The sequence below is a fragment of the Osmerus mordax genome, chromosome 7, assembly GCF_038355195.1.
Source record: "Osmerus mordax isolate fOsmMor3 chromosome 7, fOsmMor3.pri, whole genome shotgun sequence".
NCBI lineage: Eukaryota > Metazoa > Chordata > Actinopteri > Osmeriformes > Osmeridae > Osmerus > Osmerus mordax.
The window spans coordinates 17,956,745-17,973,084 of record NC_090056.1 but is presented as its reverse complement, the minus strand read 5'-3'; the positions used below and the strand labels follow the sequence as shown (position 1 = coordinate 17,973,084).

At 45.6% G+C, this 16,340-nt stretch overlaps 2 protein-coding genes across 3 annotated transcripts; both read right to left on the bottom strand.

Annotated features, from left to right (window-relative positions):
• Positions 1-75: 75 nt before the first annotated feature.
• Positions 76-4,871, bottom strand: nr1h5 (nuclear receptor subfamily 1, group H, member 5). Its single transcript, XM_067239688.1, has 10 exons — positions 4,775-4,871; positions 2,427-2,801; positions 2,107-2,247; positions 1,777-1,904; positions 1,380-1,478; positions 1,167-1,266; positions 962-1,078; positions 741-830; positions 523-636; positions 76-404 (listed from the first exon to the last, which is right to left on the bottom strand). Exons 1-10 carry the CDS (start codon positions 4,869-4,871, stop codon positions 166-168), a joined length of 1,500 nt encoding a protein of 499 aa, XP_067095789.1. The 3' UTR covers positions 76-165.
• Positions 4,872-9,576: 4,705 nt separating this feature from the next.
• slc66a1 (solute carrier family 66 member 1) lies at positions 9,577-14,879 on the bottom strand. 2 transcript variants are annotated; one of them, XM_067240039.1, is made up of 9 exons: positions 14,368-14,879; positions 13,888-13,949; positions 13,349-13,544; positions 12,911-13,040; positions 12,641-12,728; positions 11,761-11,921; positions 11,587-11,679; positions 11,186-11,371; positions 9,577-10,762 (listed from the first exon to the last, which is right to left on the bottom strand). In XM_067240039.1, the coding sequence occupies exons 3-9, from the start codon at positions 13,537-13,539 to the stop codon at positions 10,676-10,678; spliced, it is 936 nt and encodes a 311-aa protein (XP_067096140.1). In that variant the 5' UTR covers positions 13,540-13,544; positions 13,888-13,949; positions 14,368-14,879; the 3' UTR covers positions 9,577-10,675. The 2 variants fall into 2 exon arrangements, with proteins under 2 accessions (XP_067096140.1, XP_067096139.1); XM_067240038.1 differs by having other exon boundaries at positions 14,734-14,879.
• Positions 14,880-16,340: the final 1,461 nt, after the last annotated feature.

Below are 16,340 nucleotides of genomic sequence, written 5' to 3'. Positions count from 1 at the left end.
ATTCTTCATTACGATAACTATAACCATGTGACAAAGTAAAAATGCTAAAGAAATGCTAAGTATGTCAGTAATAAACAGGCCAATAATATTTCTTCAAAAATCTTTGGTACTCACTATATAGCACATACAAAATCAAAGCGGAGATGTGCCCCCTGCCCGGCAACGTCAGGGCTGCGGTCGGAGCAGGGTGAGGTGGTTGTGTCGTAGGGTCCGCAGCTCCGTCAACCTCCCCAGCAGCCGGGCGAACCGCTGCTGCCCTGCAGGGCCCGGGCCCCTGGATGGAGCTCCGCCGTGGGCCCCACACACTGGAGCTCCGCCGTGGGCCGCACACACCCTAGACAGCAGCTCCAGGATCAGCTCCTGCAGGCTCTCCACACAGGCCACGGCCCGCAGCGAGGCGCGGTCTGGGGGGGGGGGGGGGGGGGGGGGTGGAGAGACCCGACGGGGGTTCAGAGCATGACACGCTTGAGGGTTTGTGGGTTGCTGTGTGAAGGTGTGATGGTTTTGGAGATCTGGTCTCACCTGAGCAGAGCAGTGCTGTCGCGGTGAGTAAAGAGTATTCAGCCTCCGTCACCCCCAGAGCTGTCATACTGTGGAAGAAGTTGAGGACTGGTCCTAGCAGGTCCTCACTGACTCCTGCACGCATACACACACAAACACCTCTCTCAGACCAGTGTGTGTAGCTCTAAAGATTAGTTGTAAGTCCTTTTTTTCAAGGATGTTTGGGTCCTTTGCCTTACCACAGTTCATTGAGGTACCACTGTGTATGTTTTCCTTTGATTCTAAAGTTTTCAGCCAGTGATGAGTTGAGATGTTGAAAGGTTGTAGTGCTGCTGAGAGGAATTCACAATTTACCTTTGGGCACAAATGCTCTCTTTCCACGTGACCCCCTATCTCCATCTTGCATCATTGACCCAACATTAATCTGGACAACATGTTCCTTAAAAACCAATAGACCTACCTGGGCTGGGTCCTGATGGGTTCTGGGAGAACTGCTGAGCTGACATTAGGAACATGACCTCTACAGAGCAACTGGAGAGCAGAGTGTTCTGGTCCGAACAGTCAAGAAGATCGAACCCTACGAGAACATCAGATTCAGTCAGCGAGCAGCAGAGAGCGTCTCCACAAGCAAAACTCGAGAAGTGAAAGCAAGACGGGGGACTGACCAGGTACACTTTTGGCAAAGTGCAGCAGTCTCTGAGAGGGAAGAGAAACCGGCTCAGCTAGTCTGTCTCCACTCCCGTCTGCACAGGACCAGTCAAACACCTACAGAACCGACATACCAAGGAAGGGATCAGCAACTCGATCGCTGCCTAAACTCCCAACGGACACGGTAACTGTCGTTAGCGGTAACTGGAAGGGGGGGGGGTGTTACCCACCCTGCTGTGTGTGTAGTCCTGGACCCTGTACTGCCGATGGGCCTCCACCATGTTATCCAGCACATGCTGCTGTTCTCTTGATAGACTGGTGGACAACGCCTGCCAATGGAACAGACACTCAACGTCAATCCGTGGACATTTCAGACTGAGCCGAAACTAACCAAGACGAAGGAGAACGCGGAGAGGAGCCCAAGTGAAAAAATATTATGGAGTACAAACATACATCTATACTGAAGGTGTCAAGTAAGCATGTGAATAAATCGGTGCATTTTAAGCACCCTTCCAGTTGCGTAGAAAAACATGAAAATAATGCAAATGTGTTAAGCTGTCCATTTAAAAAAACATTCAAATGAGATGTTAGTGAACTCTTTTTCCTTTCTGGGGAAGAGGAGAACACCTGTCCATGCAGCCTGCTGGTGGAGGTGACGCTCCTGCTCTCCACACACTCCTCCTCCTCCTGCCCTCCCCTGAGCTTCGCTCCCTTCCTCAACCTCTTGGACTGGCACTGCACCTCCGTCAGCAGACCTGAGGCGAACGGGGGAAAAGATGCGTTACCGAGACCGCCGCAGCCCTTGACAACCACTAGCTGAGACCATCGTGGGCATTGTTCTTAAATTGATTGATTTTGTTTTTCAGGTTATGGATTCTGTTTTTCTGTGGTACGTTTTACACATTCATTCTCCTTTTTCGATCTAGAAGGGTAATTCAAGATGGCGTTCTCGCTCACATTCAGCCAGCATGCCCACGGCACGACACTTCCTCAGACGGCAGTCCTGACACTTCCTCCTCATGTACATGTCCATCTCACAGCTTCCGCCACTCTTGCAGCGGTACACCGCCTTCTTGGTCACGCTCCTCCGGAAGAAGCCTGGAACGCAGGAGGGTGGATGGGTCAGAGGTCAGCACACAGAGGTCAGCACACAGAGGTCAGCACACAGAGGTCAGCACACAGAGGTCAGCACACAGAGGTCAGCACAGTTCCCTGGAGAGGGGAGGAGTACAGTTGGTCAGACACGGATGGATGACTGTCATTCGTGAGTTCTGTACCTTTGCAGCCTTCGCAGGTGAGAGCGTTGTAGTGATACCCGGAGGCTTTGTCCCCACACACCACACACAGCTCATCCTGACCTCTCACCCTACCACTGTGGCCCAGCCTGGTCCTCCGAACCAGGGGCACCACCCCCGCGCTTCCTCCCTTCCCCTGGCCCCCGCACTGGGGATCCAGGCTGGGCTCGCAGGGAGGCTCCAGGCAGTGGGAGTTGTAGGGGTAGGGGGAATGGCAGGGATGGGGAGAGGAGGAGGACGGGGCTCCGTAGAGGGAGAAGGGAGGGGCGTTGACTGGGCTGTACTGCTGCTGGCTGTACGGGAAGCCCTGGAGGTCTAGATCCTGGTAAGGATAACCCAGCGGGTCCCCCAGCACATCTGCATGGGATGGGAAGACACACACACAATCGCAACATACGTTTAAGAACAAAAGTAAGAAACACGTTTCCAGAGAAGCTCCAGCCTCGGTTAAATGGAATTATCTTGCTTAAGGGGTTCCGCACAACAAGGAAACGATTGCAACATGTCACCCAAGGTCACGATTTCAGTCACACTGGTTTCCAGTCAAAGTGCATCTGAAGAATTTGATCCTTGATCACCATCTAATGTAATTCATGTGTGACCTAATGTCTTTTACGGCTCCTGTGGGATGTAATAAATAAACCTTGGAGCGAGACTTTGTGACCCAGTATGGACTGTGGAAACAGGATGCAGCTGAAAGGTTACAGTGCTGTTTAGGATTTTTATGATTCCCTGTTATTATTTTTATTGTGTTTTATTGTGTTTTATGGCAGTTCAGCACAGTGTCTGTTTGAGCATGTTGGGGTGACTGGAAGAGCTATGGAGGCTTGTCTCCACAGAGGGAACATGTGTCACCTCTGGCTGTGCGTCTGATAGTACATCTGCTTCAATCCCCTTCACCGAAATAAGCGCGTGAAATGAAAGCGTTGATATTTTCTTCGATATTCTTCGACACGTGAGGCCACAGGAACATGCTGTTCTCTCCTACCTCCCTGGTGTTGTGGCTCGACGACGTCAAGCTCGAATTGTGTCGTCTTTATTCACGGGACAGCCATGACGGCCTGACAACCGGCATCACAACGGCCCCCAGAACCTCTCCTTGACCTGGGATAAACGAGTGCTGAGTGTTCACCTCCTCACTTCAACATTTTTTCCCTTTTTTTCCCTCTCCAATCCTCTCACTCCTTCCTCTTGTTTCCCTCTCCAGAGCTCTCCATTCATCCTGCCTATCGTCTCCTTCAACATCTTCACACTCCTTCCTTCTTTTACACCAGAGGTCGGCACAACCTGTCAAAGTGAGGATGCCACTTCAACTATCGAAATACAGCCTGCACCCCACCCCCCACCTCCCCAAACCCCCACCCCCCCCCTCCCACCTCCCACATCCTCCCCCATCACGTCTTCTCTCTCTCCTCTCCCAGATGTTTCCTGTCATGGTGAGACTAGGGGGGCTGGGTTGACTCCTCGCTGGTCGACAAAGCTGTGGTGAGGTCTGTTTGTAAACCATTTTAGCGCTGTGTAAACACTTTCCTGCCTCCTCTTCGTCCCTCACACGCTAGTGAACGTTACCCCCCATCATGTCCTGATGTTCATCCCTGCTTGGAGTGGAGACAACACAACGTCTCAGAGAGATTGGGCCAGGTCCCAGCTCTTCTTTATAAATAGTCACTTTTTCCCCCACTCAAAAGATTCTTGGTTAGCATCCTGTGTTTTGGACATTGTAAACTCGTTTTCAATTGAGCATTGTGACCAGAGAACAAACTGTGAAATCAACTTGTAAGAGATTTAACCCTGGTAACATCTGCTAAACTATTGCAATAATAATATATTTGTTTAGCAGACACTTTTCCCCAAAGCGACATACCTGTACATTTGAAATGCTCTCTACAGTCAAATGCTCTAACCGCTGAGACCTACTCCCTACTGTAGAACTAAGTCAAAACCTCATCTGAACTCAAATAACTGTCGAAGGAGACTGGAGACAAGGAAAGCATCTAAGAGTACAAAACTTGCACATCCTTCTCAAGACAAACAAGGCAACACAATGCATAGTGTGAATGAAGAAAGAGGGCCAGCGTTCTGTTCTAAATTTACATTTAGTCATTTAGCAGACACTCTTATCCAGAGGGACTTACAGTAAGTACAGGGACATTCCCCCCGAGGCAAGTAGGATGAAGTGCCTTGCCCAAGGACACAACGTCATTTCGCACAGCCGGGAATCTAACCGGCAACCTTCTGATTAATAGCCTGATTCCCTAACCGCTCAGCCATCTGACCCCCAGTAGACACAAAGTACCTTTGCGGCGTCAGTCAGACTAGGGGAGACTTACCGTAGTACTGCAGAGGTTCCGTGGTGCCGTACCCCTCAGAGCTGGTGAGGTAGCCCCCAGCAGTCATGGACATCTCTGCCTCGCTCCACTCTCTCATCTAAACAGAAAACACATGCTCCCTTAACTCTCATTGAATCCACACACACACACACCCTCACTCACAAAACACCATGGATCCACGGACGGAACATATCTCAAACTTTCCACAACATTCCTTTATAGCAGCGCTCGCAGGTCTCCTAGCTGTGATGTCACTGGTTATTTTTATGCTGGCCTCGTGTCTCCGAGGTTAGCGCTGTCTGAACGGAGCAGTGCAGCTGAGCTCTGTGATGCCTTGCTGGTCCGGGGGGAAACAGCGGCGGAGACCAGGGACAGCCATGAGAGTGTGAGAAGGAGAGAGAGATGGTGACTCGCGTCCAAACAGATGGTCCTGGCCTGGAGTTCAGAGGGAAGATGAGGCGTGTAGGGGAGGGGTGGGGGACAGTGGGATGTCTCTTTGATGGGGGCCTGTCCCTGGAGGTCTGTCCCTGGAGGTCTGGGCTTCCAGGTTTGGCCTGGTCAGGTGGCTCCCGCCATGGAGCAGCTGGGGGGATCTACATTTACATTTAGTCATTTAGCAGACGCTCTTATCCAGAGCGACTTACAGTAAGTACAGGGACATTCCCCCTGAGGCAAGTAGGGTGAAGTGCCTTGCCCAAGGACACAACGTCAGTTGGCATGACCGGGAATCGAACTGGCAACCTTCGGATTACTAGCCCGACTCCCTCACCGCTCAGCCAGCTTCCACCGGATCTGAGCTTAATAATCACCCACCTGAGTCTGGGTTTTTGTGGGAAAGGAGCATTGTGAAGTAATGCAGGGAATAAAACGTCCTAGCACACGTTGTAGAGAAATTGTCTACAAAGTGAAGAATTCGGAGTTTGCTTGTTTTTAAGGACGTTCTGAGACTCTGAGTCTTTATCATTGGACCTAGCCACAACTACTGGTATGAATGTGTGTGTGTGTGTGTGTGTGTGTGTGCATGCATGTGTGTGTGCATGCGTGTGAGTGTGTGTGTGCCTGTGTGTATGCGTGTGAGTTTGTGTCTGTGTGTGTGTGCGTATGTTTACTTGGACTCATGTTTGCCACTGCTCTGTTTGTGCTGCAGTTAATATTTGACGCTGGGCAGATTTAGGGTTTTGAGAAACCCTAAATCCCCCCCCCCACACACACACCCACACACACACACACACACACAGTGAACTGGGTCGAGGCCTGCCCAGAGCAGTCAGGGGAACACGACCTGGCTGAGGCCCTTATCTGTCTCTAATGGTGTCTGACATGCAGCATGCTGACAGAGAGCTTGTGCTAGCCTCCCACCCAGGAGCCCTCCCTCAGCTGCCTCTTTACGCAGCGTGGAGCGAGCCAGCAGTACCACCACCAGCAGTGAACCATCACGCTGGATGAGCCATGATGACTCCTCTCCCAGTTCTGAACTCCTGCTTAAATACAGTAAATACGGTGTGCTGAGCTGCCTGTGAACAAACAATCTGAGGTTACCTACATTCAGAGGCGGAATAAAAGTATAGCAGTTTCAACCATGACATCAACAAGTGTAGGTAATTGAGTCTGGTTCCTCTTCCTGTCTGTGTGGAGGAAGGATTCAGGTGGTTTGCCACACCACCCTCCGGTTGATGTTCTCTGGTCAGGACTACAAGAGACCTCACGCCGTGTCTCATTTGATGGTTGACTGGTTCTGTAACTTGTAATCAGCTTTTGTGTGGACAATCATGGACAAACAGACAGAACCAATGTGATTCTACCGATGATCTACTTTACGCAAAGTTTGTGAATCGCAGGAGAGGTGATCAGAGGTGGACAACAAACACTCGCATCCCTCAAAGCTGTCCTGACACTAGGAGAGAAAAAAGAAGTGAGAGAAGGAGGGAGAGAGAGACAGAGAGGGGGAGAAAGAGAGAGAGAGAGCGTGTAGGATGTTCATTCATTCTCACATAACACTGAGTTATGGTGACAATTTCTCAGAGTGAGTAAATGTGGCTGTGGATCTTCCAGGGTGGTTGAAATGTCACTTAGTTGGACAAGAGCCCGACTGCTGCACAGCTCAGTGGGAACATAGTCGAAAAGGGAGATGAGGAGGAGGTGGAGGATAAAAGGGAGAGAGGAGTGGAGGGTGAGCTTAAACTCATTAGCTTTGATTCACTCAGCGTTTGGGCTGAAGGCAGTATGCTCAATATAAATCTCTCTCTTTCTCCCTGGCTCTGTTCCTCTTGCTCTCTTTATCAATGTGTGATGTTTGCTGGTAGCCAGTCAGATTGTGGGCTGTTTACTGATTCTTGCAGGAAACAGACGCTTAGATTAGTGTGGCCTTGCAGGGAAGGATTGTGTGGGTAAAGTCCACTGCAAATTCAGGGGAGGGGGGGGAGGCAAAGCTATCATTAATGACACAAGGTATGTAAATACTTACAAAAGTTACTAAAGTAAAGCTCTTTGATAGTGATGTTGATGTTGCCAAAGGATAATTGCAGAAAGATTTGTGAAGCAGTATCTGTTTCAATAAAAAGGGAGAGGAACTGATCTGAAAGGCTTGGTACTGTCCTGTACTTGCTTTTGAAACAACGTTCTCTAAAACCCTTGTTCATTTCAACTTAATTCAACTCAAAACACACGCAAAATAGATCTGAATGACCACATGCACGTAGTCCTACCACTAATATTTACAATCTCAGTTAGTGTGGTCGACAAATCAGTGCTCAACACAAACAAAATCAAGAACACCAAGTACCAATGTGTCTGCTAGGACATGCATTTCAACAACAGCACGTTCAGAGACGCATCATTAACTTGACCAGCACTAAACCAAGAAGATGTCTCTGCTCTACAGTCGAAACATCTGTCATTTCTGTATCAACGCGATGGTTGAAGAGGATTCATTGGTCGCTTATTTAGTCCAGCACCCTAATAAGCACGGAGAACAGGAGAGGCCAAACACTGTTTCAACCGAAACATATCCATCATCAACTTCAAACTTCAAAATGAGTCCTCAAAATAACCACATCCACCTTAAAGATCATTCGTCATTAGACAGCACATGCCTGATTCTTTTCAAACGTTTCAAACACGACAGTCCAAAGCCAAAGAGAAAGATCAACTCACTGCTGGTGGTCTTCTTCCTGCCTGTGTGTCGACTCTTCTGACATCCTCCTGGGTTTTCTTCCTCTTACGTTTTTGGTGTCGACTCCAGTCCAGCCTCTGACATTCTACACTCACCAAACACGCACGTGCAGTCTGACACAGTCACATACATACACTCTCTGATACATACCCACAAACACAAGCACACACCCACGCACTCAGAAAAGAGTACTTTCCATTTTTATCATGAGTCACTGATCGTTTGACAATGCAAACATTTCTGTGTTTACTCTATTTTGGGCACAGCAGCATGAAACAACATGAATCTAATGAGGTACCCCTTAAATTAAATGTACAAGGCTCAAATCAAAGCAAACATTTACAGTTAGTCATTTAGCAGACGCTCTTATCCAGAGCGACTTACAGTAAGTACAGGGACATTCCCCCGAGGCAAGTAGGGTGAAGTGCCTTGCCCAAGGACACAACGTCAGTTGGCACGACCAGGAATCGAACTGGCAACCTTCGGATTACCAGCCCGATTCCCTAACCGCTCAGCCACCTGACTCCCTAACACACTAACAGGGGATAATAGAGCAGTTTAGAGATTCAAGCTGCCCCGTTCAACCCTGTTCAGTTGTCCTGTCCCTGTTCAGTTTAAACTCTCTCTACGTGGCCACGGCTCGTTTCACTCAATCCTGCTTTCAAATGGTCAAATTCTAACCCTGAAAATAAAACAGTTAAAATGTACTCAGGAAAAAAATATTATATTTTCAAGCCAACCTCCTTTGGCAATTGAGTGGCGTCAGTAGGCCCTGGTCCCAGAGGAGAGGTGGCGGAGCTACCCAGTGTTCTGCATGAGCACGGTGAGAGCAGCCCAGTGAGAGAGAAGGCTCATTAAGACATTCCCTGTATTGTGTGTTTATAAACAGCCTCTTGGTCATCTCTGTGATGGATGGAGTCTTGCTATCGCTCGTTCTTCCTGCTACACCCCTACATTAGGCTGAGTAACACAAAATCGCCACGGTTTCACAACCTCACACACACACACACACACTCACACATGCACACACTCACACTCCCTCGCAAGATCCCCCGTGCAGTTCCCACTCCTCATTGACCCCGTTGTGGTTCTGACCTCTCCTCCTCACTGGGTGGGCCCTCAATGTCACTGTCTGTGTGTGTGTGTGTGTGTGTGAGTGAGTGAATAAAGAGAAAGTGAGAATGTGTGTGTGTGCACGTTTGTAAAAGACACTGTGTTTTGTGTGTGTGTGAATAGACAAAGCATGAATGTGTATGTGTGCATGTGTGTAAAAAGAGAATGTGTGAGCGTGTGTGTGAGAGATAGGATTCCCAGGGTCAGAATTCCCCCCCCCCCCCCCCCCCCGTCTTCCTCACTAACAGGACAGTAATAACAGTAACTCCACTAATGAAGAAAAACAACATGGCTGTCAGTGTGTGTTCCAGGAACATGAGTGTCAGTGAAAGGTTTAACAAGGTCCCTCAGCAGGGAGAGAAGGGCAGGGTTCAGGGTTGCGACTGGGTTTTAACCTCTCCCTTCACATGATTGATGTTCAGCGTACACTGGTGAAGTATAATCTGAACAGTTTTCTATGATTAGACACATGCAGATAATTGTAGAAATGACTTCAGTTCTTGTCAGTTTTCCCATTTCAATTAAAAGCTCACTTTATTACACCTAACTCACTGGAACATTTAAAGTGACATGAGTTGATCAAAGAAGTATGATGTGATTATTTGTGACAAACATAAATCACTACTGTGCAAACATGTAGTTTTGTGATAAAGCACCACATGGGTTTAGGAAAAAAGAAACTATTTAAGTTTACTTAAAACCATTTACAAAGAACTAAACCATTCCATCACTGGATAAAATCTGTGATAAATGTACGTTGACACTAAGCAAAGATAAGATGTCTAGTCTCCAAGTTAAAAATAAAATAAAATAAAAGGCAATTATTGAAACAAAACATGACTGTAAAGATAACTGCACAAAATGCATTCATATTTAAAGTTTCAACATAAGGCCATCATCGTGCATGGTTAAATAACATGAAAAACTGTACTTTACTGCAAACATTTACACATAAATAAGTAAAAGTTACAATAAGTTCACATGTACAAATTCCAGTATTTAAATCCACAGGATAATTGTTGTGCCTTGTAAACCTGTCTCAAACCAGACAGGAGTTCTCGTAGGTGAACGTTGAGGCTCATTGCAGTGATTAGTGTCAAGATTGTCAAAATGTGTTTAGCAAGTTTGACTGGAGGTAAAAACTGGAGGTATTTAGATTGAACGCATGTTGGAAGCATCTCAAATTCTGGACAGAAATTGTAGTTTTTACACCTTGTTTCAGTAGGAGAAGAAACGGAAAAGTAACATATCTTAGCGGGAGAACAGATCAGCATTCTGACACAATTCAATGACTAGAGTTCCCCATCCTTGATTAAGACATTAAATGTCAAGGTCCCTTTAAAAACCCCAAATTAAAAGCAATCAAGAAAATATACTTCAGGCATCTTAATGACCACTGTTGCGTATTTTTCACAATCCATACAGAGACGACAACAAAAAAGAATTACTATACAATTGTTTTTTTACATAATAAATAAAAAGAAAAAAAAGTATTGCAAGAAAAGAAAATCTATGTTTCTGTCTAGTGTGTCAGGAATGTGAGTTGGAGAGTTCGTTGGTTGTAAACGACTGTTGCTTCATCTTAAACCAGTTGATCCAACAGACTCGAGGTTCTTTCAGTTTCCTAGCAGAGCAGCAGTCTCATCACTATGCTTGTCCGTCGCGACAGGAGCATTTCGGTATATGAGGAACTGGAAGGAGATCTGATGAATGAGTGAAGGAAATCAGCAAAAAAACATTGACATCTGGTCAAATCTCTCTGGACTGAGAAATACTTACAGTCACTGTAGCAAAAAATGCTATATCGTACCAGCACAAATGCCTCAAAAGTATTCAATATAGTGATGTACTCAAATAATCTTAACCAATCAAAAAACCATACCCAGAGCGCCTTTTCTTAAAGCATCTGAGCAATTCCAAAATAATCCTTAAGTGATTAACTATCACTGATAAAACTAATATTACACATGCAATAATCACCTTCTTGCCTATTCATGTAAACATGTTTTCCGTTTGACTCAAGTGCAAGGTCTAAATACTACAAGGCAGTTTCTAGACAGGCCTGGAATGTCACAAGTACATGGGTAAAGAACATTCTGGAGGCCGGGTGGACATTTTTAGGATACGAGGATGTCAAGCGAGAGGGTTCCGAGGCTGCCAATGAGCCAGGGCAAGTGATGGAGGATGTAGCTCTCCTCGCCCTGGCCTCGCTCCGGATTTTTTAGCAGCACGCTGAGGCCGTAAGTGGTGTTCCCCAGGATGACGAGCGCAAACAGGAAGTAGGACACGCCTTCGGTCGACTTCCTTTTGTACTGCAAAAGGAGAGGAATCAGGATTTTAAAATGGGATTTGATTGATGGAAGGAATCCTGAATTCAATTTTGCATGTGAAGATGTTTTGTGTTTTCTGAATTTAGCTTGTTCTCACAGCATTTCTTTTATTTACATCACTAGAGCATCGATTTGGATAAAAGCTGAATAAATGGAAATGTACTGTTCTTTAAACCATCCCATCCTATCATACTCACATTAGTGTGCATCTGTGGCAGTCTGGAGCAGAGGTAGAGCACAGAGGACACCGAGCCAATGGTGAACCCTATTATCTCCTTGGTGGTGAAAGCCTGGACAGATGGATATACATCAACCTTCCACTCCACCATTGTCAATCTTGTTTTGTTACGAGACCGAGGAACACTTCTCACCTGAATACTAGAAACACCATCCTCCGAGGTTGACAACAAAGCCCGACCTTTGAACCCAGAGGTCATCACTTCCTGTTGAGGTCCTGACGCAGGTAGGGTGAGGAAGCTGGCGGTGAAGCCAAGGAGGTATATCAAAGCCAACGCGTTGAGAGATGACCTGCCTGAGTCAAGGACATTTACATTTAGTCATTTAGCAGACGCTCTTATCCAGAGCGACTTACAGTAAGTACAGGGACATTCCCCCGAGGCAAGTAGTGCCTTGCCCAAGGACACAACGTCATTTGGCACGGCCGAGAATCAAACCAGCGACCTTCTGATTACTAGCCCGATTCTCTAACCGCTCAGCCACCTGACTCCCTGATGACATGATGTCTGAGATGGATTCACATTGAACAGCCATTAGATCCTAGTTTTACAACATCTACAAGTTATCAAAAAAAGTTATCAAAAAACTGCTAAACTGTTTACAAAAAGGTCTCAGTTGTTGTATGTAAACCCGGCTCAGCAAATTCCTGTAGGCTTGGATCCATATATTGATAGACGCTTGGCTCCAAAAAACACTCCACATGTAGACTAGCCTGAAAACACTTTTTTTGTTGTTGTTTCAAAACATATCTTTGGTGTGGTTCATTTAGTTGCTAAGCGCCACAGTTTTTTGTCATGTGATTGAGTACGCATGACTGAGTATGAGAACTGCACGGAAGGCAGAGACTGAACCTGATCCAGTGTTTTTCCAGTGTCACGTAACAAAACTTACAGTACCAGTCAAAATTTTGGACACATTTTCCCAGGTCCCCTAGTTAAATAGGTGTAAGGACTGAGCGCAAGCCATTAACCACATAGATGTCACAGCAGACAAAGAAACAAGGGCTCAACTCACTGTCAGACATCTTGTTCTTAGCCATGTAGTAACAGTACAATGCCAGCATTGCCAAATCAGCCAGGACATAATACACTGCTGTGTACGTCTGTTTGAGAGAAGAGGAGGAGAGACATAGGTGGTTTCATATTAGTTTAAGTCCATCTTGGTACAATGTTGGTACTGAGAACGTCAGACTATCCCCTTGGTAACACACAGATACCTACAACAATATACATCCAAGAAATCTCAGCAATAAGCACCAAACCCTGGCAGGTATGAATGACTCACCTGGAGTGGAAGCTGGTCGGCTAGGAAGGAGCCCACTAGATTGCAGGTGTCACCAGCCAGCCACAGCAATAGAAACCAAATGGACAGAGCACTGTCCATGTTTCCAGTCTTACAGGAGCTATAGTATTGTCTGAGGACATGACAACAGAAAAATTACAAAATGGACGTGTTCACAAAATTAGTCCTTGATTTACATTTACATTTATTCATTTAGCAGACGCTTTTATCCAAAGCGACTTCCAAGAGAGAGCTTTACAAAGTGCATAGGTCACTGATCATAACAACAAGATAGCCACAAAAACATTGCGAGTAGCCAAAACATGAAGCACACATTGTGAACAACCAAAGTAAGTGCCAAAGGGAAGAACCATAAGAGCATGTAGTTAAACAGATATAAACTTGATATACAAATGTAAACTATAAAAATGCAAGGCTTACGGGATTGAAGACACCATGAAGCACAGTATGGACAAAAGGCCTAGCATGACGCTGGCCATATCCCTGGAATCCTGTGCGCATTCCCCAAGCCCAAACCAGATCCATTCCGTTCCGTTGGGACATACAGAACTGAAGTTTCCGTCATTGCTCCCCGCAAAGGTTCCCCTAGTGAGGACTCCTTCCGTCCACATATTCACTAAATAACGCAGATGGTTAATGGTCAAACCTAGCTGTGTGTCAATAAAAAAGCCATCTACCTATCTGACCCAACTGCACAAACTGAAATGTCAAAGGTAAGACTGAGGTTAGTTGCTAATTTGCTAACGTTACGTACACAAACACAAAACAAGACAGGGTGAAAAAAAACAAGATACCAAGCTAGGTAGAGCTTTGTGTCTTGGTATGTTGGTTGTAACATAGCAAAGTCAGCTTGCCTTGATATGGCCCTTTGTCTAGGTGCTTAAAACCATACATCTATACCTAAAATAGAACAAGCCCGATTAGACAAAGATTGAATATTATATAGCTCTAAGTCTCACCTGGGGTTTGGTATAGCTATTGCAGCTTGCCCGGGACGCAAGAAATCTTGATAGACGTCTGCCTAAGATAAGAAAAAAACATCAACAGAGCCTGTAAACAGTTTTAGCCGGACCAAGGGGGAAGTTATGATTGGTTCATGAGTCTACGCGTCACCGGGAGAAGGCGGAGTCATTTTGGAGTGAGCAAGTTACAATAGAGAAACTGCAATCAATTTAGTTAAGAAATGACAGCTTTCCGAAGTTGACATTATTGGTAAACTCCAATTCCCATTCACCATGGACTTTAGACAAAAACAAATATAGTTGCCTAAGTTTTAATTAGGCAGTTCAGCCGGCACTATAAAGTAGCTGAAATCAAGCTCAATGTGGCATGGTTGAGGCTGAACTTTCTCTTTCGCAGCTAGCTATTTATTCGCCGGTCCAACTTTAATTGCAACATTAAGAGTTCAGTACATAACAAATGTACTAAACAATGCTCACCCCGTGTGACATGGCTAATATGTCCACATTTTCACATGTTTGCATCACATATCAACAGCTCATGTTAACCTGCCTTATCGGCATGGTAATTTATTCAGTAATTAGCCTCCCTCATTGCAACGGCCCATAGATTCTTCTCACGACCCTGAGAAACCGAAGATCACGGTCTATGTCTACAGTATATTCCACGAAAATTCCAGCAATCCACGAATTTCTTCACATATAGCCTACGTCACGTGTCATCTTGCCAAATACATTGGTTGCATGCTGACAAACTGCTAGTTCTGTGCCATCATACCGACGCAATATGTCAAACTGATTAAATAACACCTGACTCTGACTTAGGCCTATATTTATTCAACAAACCAGATATCCTTCGGACGGAAAAGTTCCTAATCACAGAGGTAAACTCCAGCGAATTTATCATCCACCGATCTCGCGACTGAAGGACCCCAAAAAACTGACACAGGTGACAGTCAGTCAGCTGACCGGTTTCACCTGAGTGAGCAAACGAAAGTAGCTGATCTAAGTGATCTTATAATTTTCACGCACCGAAGCCACCCAAACAGTCGCACAATGATAGTTTAGTTGCCTTTTCCTTGGCAAGAAACAAAAAAACAATATTGATGTTCATACAATTCTAACCTAAAAATAGGCTGTATTTTTAGGTTAGAATTGTATGAATTGTAACCCTAACCCAATTTCAAGTTGAAATCCAATGCGTACAAGACAGTGTTGAGCCACTGCAAAATCTCTTCCGAAACCCCAGTTTCAGCGATGCGTTGAAATGGGCATGCGCAAAGTTGTTGCTCAGGGGCAGACTGAGGGGCAGGTTTGCTAAGGAAGAATTGTAATATTCTGTGATGACTTGTCTTTGGAAATGAAACTCTTAAGAGTCGCTTACCTTTTGGTCACATTTAACAATTTTGTATCACAAAAATTATTGGAGCACATCACACATCACACACTGATTGCTTTTGTACATGTTTATAGTAAAGAATGAAAGACTGAATTTGGAATATAATTTAGTCTTTTATTTATTAAAGCTATGTTTCTGCATATGAGAAAATTGATGAACAATGACATGCTGGGGCTGAGCTGCACATGAATTACATGCATTGTCTACATTTATACGTGCTGGGTGCAACATTTAATATTGTGTGTGATTGAAATTCATGTAAACTATGGCTACATTGCAAAAGTGTCAGAACTGAGAGCAGTCCAGTGTGATGTCTCTGGATAAACCACTATATTGCACCCGAGATCCGTTGTCCTGCGACCAAAGAGCGACTTAACCGCAACTTAACCCATGGTACCAAAATGTATCCAGCCGACCAAGGTACAACGTCACGGCAACGTTGTCCACGGGACCAAAAAATAACGTAACCAGCCGACCAAGGTACGACGTCGCGGCAACGTTGTCCACGGGTCTAAAAATAAGGTAGCCAGCCGACCAAGGTACAACGTCGCGGCAACGTTGTCCATGGGACCAAAAAATAACGTAACCAGCCGACCAAGGTACGACGTCGTGGCAACGTTGTCCATGGGACCAACTGGCAACATTCCCTTTATAACGTTGCTACGACGTTGCCACGACGTTGTTAGAAGGTAACGTCGCGGGTTACCAACTGAGCACTTACTGGCAATGTTGCCGCAACGTCATGTGTTAGCTAGGTTATTGATGCTTCTTACTTCAGGTTTCAACTTTGTTTAATTTGGTAATGCGATCATAACAGTATTAAGGAAAAAAGGGGCTTATTTTGTTATAACCGATAGAACTTACTGCAAATTTTCTGATGAATCAATCACATAGTTCTACAACTGATACCATTTGCAATTAATGTCGATGAAAAATATTTTGACTATGAGCCTACCCCAAATATCAATCTAATCTGCAATCTGCTTTAGTAATTTGATTTCTCTTCTTTACATTCGTTGTTTAAACAAAAGCAGTCATACAAATACTTGGTAGG

Excerpts from the sequence above, each read along its gene's own strand:
- nr1h5 (XM_067239688.1), bottom strand. The coding sequence starts at position 4,871 with ATGAGAGAGTGGAGCGAGGCAGAGATGTCCATGACTGCTGGGGGCTAC. Across the intron at positions 2,248-2,426 it reads CACCTGCGAAGGCTGCAAAG|GCTTCTTCCGGAGGAGCGTG; the intron begins GTACAGAACTCA and ends CCTGCGTTCCAG. Across the intron at positions 1,079-1,166 it reads CTTTGCCAAAAGTGTACCTG|GGTTCGATCTTCTTGACTGT; the intron begins GTCAGTCCCCCG and ends ATGTTCTCGTAG.
- slc66a1 (XM_067240039.1), bottom strand. The coding sequence starts at position 13,539 with ATGTGGACGGAAGGAGTCCTCACTAGGGGAACCTTTGCGGGGAGCAAT. Across the intron at positions 13,041-13,348 it reads TTCATGGTGTCTTCAATCCC|ACAATACTATAGCTCCTGTA; the intron begins GTAAGCCTTGCA and ends TCATGTCCTCAG. Across the intron at positions 12,729-12,910 it reads CCGACCAGCTTCCACTCCAG|ACGTACACAGCAGTGTATTA; the intron begins GTGAGTCATTCA and ends TCTCTCAAACAG.